Source organism: Rhinolophus sinicus, chromosome 15 (assembly GCF_057876585.1).
Source record: "Rhinolophus sinicus isolate RSI-liver-muscle chromosome 15, RSI-T2T, whole genome shotgun sequence".
Lineage (NCBI taxonomy): Eukaryota > Metazoa > Chordata > Mammalia > Chiroptera > Rhinolophidae > Rhinolophus > Rhinolophus sinicus.
This window is the reverse complement of record NC_142515.1, coordinates 62,778,760-62,787,695: the sequence shown is the minus strand read 5'-3', so window position 1 is coordinate 62,787,695 and position 8,936 is coordinate 62,778,760. Positions and strand designations below refer to the sequence as shown.

Here is an 8,936-nt window from a genome sequence, read left to right as displayed (position 1 = left end):
GATAAAGGAAATATTGAAAGGAAGTCATTTTGATAACATTCAGGACATCGAGGGTAATACAATGACAGTTCTGATGGCCGTTCCAGAAAAAGAGTTCCAAAATTGCTTTGAAGGGTGGCCTAGGTGCTGGCTTTGGTGCATAGCTTCCCAAGGGGAGTACTTCGAAGGTGACAGTAGTGATATTCAGCAACGAGGTATGTAGCACTTTTTCTAGGATGAGTTCATGAACTTAATTATCAGACCTCGTATATGCACCGTAAGGGCAGAACAAACACAACAGAAGTCTGTCTTGTTCAGTGTTTTATCCATCCCATTTAGAACAGTATCTGTACATACTAGACCTTCAGAAAGGAAGTGTCAAATGGATGGATTAATTGAAAAATTGAGGACTAAAATATTGATTACTGAATCTTTATTTTACTGTGTTTTTCCCCCTCTGATTATATTCAGTTTTGTTTAGCAGTGGGTCAGGTACTGTACAGGAGGCTGCAAACGCAACACAGTACACTAACGTCCATTGGACAGGATAAATCCCATGGCTGAGACATGCTTAGAATTACTAGATTCGATTTTTCAAGTACTCAAATAAAGCATAGTGCTGGAAATTTTATATTTTCAGCAAACTAAATGTGATAAGCACTCCTTATAAGAATCCCCTCTGGGCTGAAGTTTTTTGTTTGTTTGTAAGAAAAATGAAGCTTATTTTTATCAACTTTTGGAAAATAATGGGTGATTCAATAAAAATCACTTGTATATGTATAGTACTCTGTATTCTGTTTTGACAGATTAGAAAATATTTAATAAGAAGATACATATTTCAAGTGATTTTCTAGGAGTGAAAAATCACACTGTCATTATGGTTTTAATTTTATTACTGAAGACCTTAATGTTTTTCTTTTTTTATAATTAAAAATTTTTTTTTAATTACAGTTGACATACAATAGTTTGAGGCTTACAGCATCGTGATCAAACATCTGTATAACTTAGGAAATGATCACCCCCATTAGTCTAGTACCCATCAGTCATCATACATAGTCATTACAATATTATTGATTACATTCTCTTTGCTGTACTTTATAACCCCTTGACTATTTTTATAACTGCCAATTTGAATTTCTTAACTTACTGTTTTTCTTAAGCTATACAAATTATATTTATTTTAAACTTTATTTTTCTGAAATCTTAGCCTTAATTTTGTATTCTTTCTTATGCTTGTAGGTTTTTGCCAATGAAGTTAACTCAGAGGAGGTAAAATCCGCTTTTCAGGATTTCCAACATAGTGATTATGAGGATCTTTTTAAAGAGCCTACAGAAGGGTATAACTGATATGCTTATTTAGTTTTCTATTTATTCGTATTCATAGCTAGCCCTCTGAGTGGAGACAGTGAATAATGGCCCTCAAAAGTTTGATATATCTTTTTCAAGATATAGCTCTTTGTAGTAAGTACAACTTGATTTGGCTAGAAATAGCATGTATTGATGATACTAATACAAGAAAAAGATATTCCTACAGAATTCAATTTCTCTATCATCTCAGCAATTCCGTGCTTACTTGATGTAAGGTAAAGCTCAGTACACAGTGACATTTTATTAGAAATTATATCTGTTTCTAGAAAGAAAACAATGTGCTGCTAGAAACAACTGGACTCTTAGCATGGTAACTTCTTGGTACTTTGTATGAAAAAGAAAGAACCAGGAGAAAAGTAAATTTCCATCGGAAAAACAAAAGAAATGACAACTTTCATGTTTATAAAATGCTCAAATTTATATGCAAAAACATCAAATAAGGAAGTATTTTATTGAGATATTTTCCCTTAGAGATTTCTAAGTAACATTAGCTATAGTCACTGGAATAGCACTGCATAAAAATGTGTATAGTAAGTACAACTTGTAAGTACAACTTTCAGAAATGCATTAAATGAACAAATAAATAATAGTAATTCAAAAGGCATTTTCAGATATTATTAAATGCTAATAGTATATACTAATTAGTAGTTACTAATTATATTGCTGAGCACTGGGTACAAATGCAAAATATTACATAGTTCTCGCTCTTTGGCTTACAGTTTTATTCGGGAAACAGACATGTAAAAGACAAATTTAAATACAATGTGGTAAATATTATTATCAAGTCCAAGGACTGTGAGTACAGAAGGCAGAAAAACATGCAAGGGAGGTAGTTCCTCACCAGCTCTCTGAAGAAAAGATATTTTGGTTGGATTTAGGATCTTCAATAAATAGAAATCTAGCAGGTGAAAAGAGAGGGAAGAAAATTTCAAGCTGGGGGAAAATTTTTAAGCAAAGGTAAGGAGTTGTGAAAATATCTTTTAAGGGTGAGAAGTATTATGCATTAAGAGTTGTAGAGTATGTATGTATTGGAATGCCAGAAAGCTTGAGAAGATGAGACGTAAAGCCAAAAATATAATGTGAGCCAGAGTGTGAAGAAATCGATATATGTGAAATGCATTTTATTCTGTCTGTTAGAATGAAAATAAAGCACAGACGGAGTGTCTGTCCATCTATCTATCCATCCATCTCCTATCTAATCGACAAGGAGGATTTCTGGTAGCAAGGTGGAAAATAGCTGGCAGGAAATAGAGAATAATTAGGTGTTTACGGTAATCCAAGAAAAGATGAGAAGGAGAAAGAGAGAGAAACCTGAAATTACCCACAGAAGCAAAAAAAGAAAAAAACAAACATGAAGTGCATGAAGGAAATTAGTAGAGATGATGAAAAAGTAGGCAGGGACCAGATTGCTAACATCTTAAATTTATGTGTCCAGTAAGGAGCCTTGATTTATCTTGAAGTCAGTAAGCAGGTATAATTAAATTTGGATTTTAGGGAGAATTTTCTCTAGACACTGGAGATTAGACTCAGAAGTGAAATTAGAAGGCTTTTGTTAAGCAGGTTTGCAAATAAAAGTGCAACAAGAGCCAAGCAGATAACATAAGTAAATACATTGAGTAGTGAGAAGTTGGAAAGAAAGCAGAAAGCAAGTATGGACTAGTATTTGAAAAGTCTATTAGAAGTAGAGCAGTAGTTAGATGGAAATAGAAAGTTTAAAGCGTTTTCTATGTTTTTGATGAGAGAGAACCAAGTATCCTTATAATACGCAAGAATTTGGAGATAGGGAGAAATTGCTTATATACACAAAGATAATTATAGAAAAATGTCTGAGAGAAGACAGAAGGCATGGAGTTAGAATGTGGAAGGATTAATTCTGAACGGGTAGACAGTAAGGAGTAGTGAAGAATGTTGATGCATCTAAGTATACGTTTTGAAGGAGAGTACGTTGAAAGAATTCCTGTTTCTGGCTTGCATTTTCTAGAAGGGGCTCCTTTTTTATGAGAATGGTAGTTCAGAATTAGCTGCAGTGGAGGAATGGTAGAGGAAACCAATCAGTAATATACCAGTATTTTCCAAATGGCTCTCTGCTGATGTTAGACCTGGGGACCCCAGTACTGTTTTCCCACAGCCTAGGTAAAGGAGGAAAGAAGGTGGATAGATCCAAAGTGGCTAGTTTGCAAGCCAGGTAAAACTGGGAGAAAATGGAGTTTGTGACCCGACATTGGGATTTTGGGGTTATCTCTTTGGGTGTGGGCCAGTTCCAGGTGTTGACAAAGGAAGTGGGAGGCTGAACTGAAAGGGAGGTGAGTGTCAACTTAGTAATTACTGTCGATTATCAGAGGTTTTTAAAGGTATGCATTCTTTGACAACATGAACAAATATATAAATTTATCTTCTAGTAAGAATGAGCACAGCATGCAGACAGCTGGTGGCTCCTTCCTCAGAGACAAGTGGAGCAGTGAGCGTGAAGGGCTAGCAGGGCCATCCCAGACTGTTTCTGCTCAGCTTCCCGGTATGACTTTGTCCTGTTTCTCCTAGCACATTCCTGAAGAGGCTGTATTTCAAAGGCATGCACAAAGAAATTTCTCATATAAATGCAGGAAAGAGCCAGGAAAACTTTTAAAATGGGGAAAACATGGTTTTCTAGGATTTTCTTCTAAAAATGAAGAAAGTGCTCCACAGCCCACATTCATAAGGACAAATTTCTCTATCCTTTCTTTATTTTAATATATCAAACGTGTCATTTTAATAAAATGAGCTATTTACATTTTCTTAAAGTAGGGATTATAGAGTTGTACAGACTTGAATATGACATTCTCATTTCCTAAATTTTAATTTGTTGCACAGTATATATACACTTTGTAACTTTGTTTGGATTATACATAATCACATGTTGTGGGAAAAAAGGAAATAGAATGATGTATAATAAAATAAATCATAATACTGAAGAATATTCCAAATTTTTTCTATGTATATATATTTACGTTTATATATAATATAAATAAACGTAATATATAAGCGTATATATAAGCATGAATTAATATGTTCATATATATAGAAAACTTTTGTTTGTGAGGTTAGGGGGTCACATACATACCTCAAAAACTTTGGCATTAGAGGATCTTTAGAGATCACCCATTTCAACCTCACCTCAAGTGCCAGAATCATCATCTCTAATAACAGTTTTTCAATTTAAAAAATGTCAAATCTAATTAATGCAATATCGCACTCTGCAATTATTAAAATACAAGTCTTTACAAGAAATCCTTTTAAAGTATTGAGGTATAATTTGCATATGGTAAAATCCCCCCTTTGGCATACAGTTCTGCCAGGTTAGACCAAGGTCTCCCACCGCCATCGAGGTGTGGAGGACATTTCCTCCACCCCTCAAATTATTGCCTTACGAGGATTCTTGCCTCCAGTCTCAGCCGTATCGGATTTAGATAATACTCAGATGAGACTTTGGATTTTAGAGTTGAGAGTTGATATTGGGCAAATTAAGACTTTGGGGCTGTTGGGATGGAACGAATATAATTTGCATGTGGAAAGACATGAACTGTGGGGGCCAGGGCAGGAGGAATGCTATGGACTGAATGTTTGTGTTTTCCCAAATTTGTATGTTGAAGCTATAATCCCCAATGTGATGGCATTTGGAGGTGGGGCCTTTAGAAGGTGATTGAGTTTGAATGGGTGGAGCCCTCATGATGGGACTGGTGTCCTTATATAGGGGGAAAGGGCCTGGTAAGGATGCAGGAAGAAAGCAGCCGTCTGTAAACCAGGAAGAGGGCATCCACCAAGAATCCAGGCATACTGGCACTCTGATCTTACACTTCCAGCCTCCAGCACTGTGGGAAATAAATGTTTGTTGTTTAAGCCGCCCAGTACAGTAATTTGTTATGGCAGCCCAAGCTGACCAAGACAGAACAGACGCCACCGGGCACTTCACAGAGGAGGAAGTATGGAAAGGTGTTCAACCTAATCTTGAATCAGGGAAGTGAAAATTAAATGACAGTGAAATAACAATTTATACTAGATAGTTAAAAATTAAATATTGTGCCAGTAGTCAATATTGGTGAATATGGGGCACAACAGAAGACAACTTTGCATTTTTTAATGTTCACATATACTCGTAACCCTAGCAGTTCCTTTCCTAATTATCTTAGAGAAAGTCTTTACCTTCTGCTTCAGAAGACATATGTAAAATATTCATACCGTCCTTATTTGTAATAGCTGTAAACTGTAAAACAAACAAAAATCTCTCCAAACTATATGTCCTTCAACACTAGAATAGATGACTTGTATTTGTACGCTCTGAAACGGAACAAACTCACCTAGATGTAGTCTCAGCATAAAAGTCAAGATTTAAAAGAAAAAAGGATTCCATCTATATAAATTTGCAGAATATGCAAAACAGCATATGTGGTAAGCACAACAAACCAACAAAATCAAAGGAATGACAGCACAATCCAGAATGGTGGCTTTTCCTGAGTAGGGGAAGGGCACATGGGGCATGAGGGCAATGTAATGTTCTCTTTCAAATTGAGTAGGCTATTGTTGTCATTTTACACTTCAAAGATATTTTTAACTGTTATTTTGTACCTACTCAGTGTTTTACAAAATATTTTAAAAGACCAAATTCAAAAAAATTAAATCACAAACAATATATGCTTATATTAATAAAAGTCAATACAAAGAGATATAAAGAAAAAGTAGTTTCTTTTCATCATTCAAAATCTTGACTCAGAGGTAACAAATATTAAGTTTCTCTATGAACATAAAAAAATATTGATTTTCTGTTTAAAGTTTAAATAAAAACTGTGCTATATATTACTCTGTTACCTTATTTTGTAAACTTAAATTATATCATATGTGTATAAGTTAATGCATATTCTAACATCATGTTAATAGCTGCCTAACATTCCATTTTACAGAAATGCTATAAGAAATTCGCCCATTCTCAATTCGATTTTTTTCTTTTATTAATCAGCAACATATATTTTAAAACATATTTCCTATGTACTTTTATATATGAAAATATATGTTCATATATAAAATATATATAGGAAAAATATATGTTCCTATGCAACATATATTTTTAAAATATTTCATATTTCCTAATGCTTTAATTTTGTTAGACTCCATAAAGTAGGATTGCTAAGTCAAAGTATATGGTCATTTTGTATTTTGGTAGATAATACCAGATTCCTTACCAAAAGGTTAGAGCAATTTATTCTTGCTCTAGCTATTTAGAAGAGTCCAATTTCTCACATTCTTATCATCACTAGATAATCCTTTTTCTAATTTTTGCCAATCTGATGGATGAAAAATAGCTCTTCCTTATTACTCTAATTCACATTATTCTGATTGCTAGTGAGAACAATTGTATGTTTATTAGCCTCTTCTTTCATTTGCATATTTATATCCTTTGCCCATTTTTTCCCCTTATTAATTTGTAGGAACTCCTCACATGTTGGAAGTCTTAACACCTTGTCTGTCTAACAAGTATATTATAAATTCTCCTCCTACCTCATACCTTAAGAAGGGAGACCTTCATATGGAGACCCCATAAACATTCTGGGTTTCTAGAATGTTTAAAAAGGTCATCTTTACTGGAGGAACATACAAACACTCTCCTAAAATTTCCCCAGGACTTCCTTTCTTCCTTCCTTCCTCCCTCCCTCCCTCCCTCCCTCCCTCCCTCCCTCCCTGCCTGCTCTCCATTCCTTCTGCTTAGGTCACTAATCTGTCTGCAGTTAATTGCTAACTATGGTAGAGGTTTAGAAAACTGACTACAGTTATACCAGCACCATTCATGAAATAAACCACTGTAACAAACTAAATTTAAATACATTTTTATGATACGTTAAGCTCCCAAAATATTTAGATACTTTCCTGTTCTCCAAAATTTTTCACTGATTGACTTATTTGTTCCTGTGGATTATTCTGTTTTGATTATTATAGTTCTAAGTAATATCTAGAAAGGTATATCCATCCTCTCCTTAATTTTTTAAAAATAATTTTTTGTACCTTATTTGGGCAACTTACTGCTACATATGGAATTTGAAATTATTGTTTTTCAATTACAGTTGACATTCAGTATTATTTTATATTAGTTTTAGGTGTGCAACATAGTGGTTAGGCATTTATATAATTTATGCAGTGATCCCCCCAGTTAGTTTAGTACCCACCTGGCCCTTATACATAGTTGAAGCAACATTATTGACTATATTCTCTATGCTGTACTTCACATTTCTGTGACTATTTTGTAACTACCAATTTGTATTTCTTAATCCCTTCCCCATTTTCACCCACCCCCTCCAACACTCCTCCCATCTGGCAGCTATCAGTTTATTCTCTGTATCTATCTGTTTTATTTGTTTATTTTGTTCTTTAGATTCCACATATAAATGAGATCATATGATGTTTGTCTTTTTCAGTCAGATTATTTCATTTACGATAATACCCTCTAGTTCCATCTATGGTGTCGCAAATGGTAAGATTTCATTCTTTTTTATGGCTGAATAATACCCCATTGTAAATATGTACTACATATTCTTTATCCAATCATTTATTGATGGGCACTTGGGTTGTTTCCATATTTTGGCTATTATAAATAGTGCTGCAGTGAACATAGGGGTACATATATCTTTTTGAATTAGTGTTTTGGATTTCTTCATGTAACAACCCAGGAGTGGAATTGCTGAGTCATAAGGTAGTTCCATTTTTAATTTTTTGAAGAACCTCCATAGTGTTTTGCACAAGGGCTGCACCAATTTGCAATCCCACCAACAGTGCAACAGGAGTCTCTTTTCTCCACATCCTTGCCAACACTTGTTGTTTGTTGATTGATTGATGACAGCCATGTGAGGTGATATCTCATTGTGGTTTTAATTTGCATTTCTCTGATGATTAGTGACCTTGAGCATCTTTTCATATGTCTGTTGGCCATTTGTATGTCCTCTCTGGAGAAATGTCTCTTCATGTCCCCTGCCCATTTTTTAATTGGATTGTTTGGTTTTTTGGTGTTGAGTTTTACGAGGTCTTTATAAATTTTGGATATTAAGCCTTTATTAGTTTATCATTGGCAAATATCTTTTTCCATTCAGTAGGCTGTCTTTTCATTTGTTGGTGGTTTTCTTTGCTGTGCAAAAACTTTTTAATTTGATATAGTCCCATTCGTTTATTTGTTTCTTTTGTTTCTGATATATCAAGGAAATATATCAGAAAAAAAATATTACTAAAAGCAATGTCAGAGAATTTATTGCCTATATTTTCTCCTTGGAGTTTTATGGTTCCAGGTCTTACATTTAAGTGTTTATCCATTTTGAGTTTATTTTAGTATATGGTGTAAGGAGGTGGTCCAAATTCATGTTTTGCATGTATTTGTCCACTTGGGTTCCGAACACTGTTCATTAAATAGACTGTCTTTACCCCAATATATATTCTCGCCTTCTTTGTCATAGGTTAAATGACCATTATAGGCATGGGATTATTTTGGGGCTCTCTGCTCTGGTCCATTGATCTATATGTCAGTTTTTATGCCAGTTGCACGCTATTTTGATTACTATAGTCTTGTAGTATAGTTTGAT

General features: G+C 34.3%; 1 protein-coding gene across 1 annotated transcript in view; it reads left to right on the top strand.

Annotated features, from left to right (window-relative positions):
• The first annotated feature begins 3,747 nt into the window (after positions 1 to 3,747).
• The window catches only part of PTPN20 (protein tyrosine phosphatase non-receptor type 20), a 48,693-nt gene continuing 43,504 nt past the window's right edge, over positions 3,748 to 8,936 (top strand). Inside the window, exons 1-2 of the mRNA XM_019718076.3 lie at positions 3,748 to 3,859; positions 5,381 to 5,383. Coding sequence (XP_019573635.1) covers positions 3,763 to 3,859; positions 5,381 to 5,383 — 100 coding nt within the window. The 5' untranslated portion in view covers positions 3,748 to 3,762. The remainder of the gene's footprint in view (positions 3,860 to 5,380; positions 5,384 to 8,936) is intronic.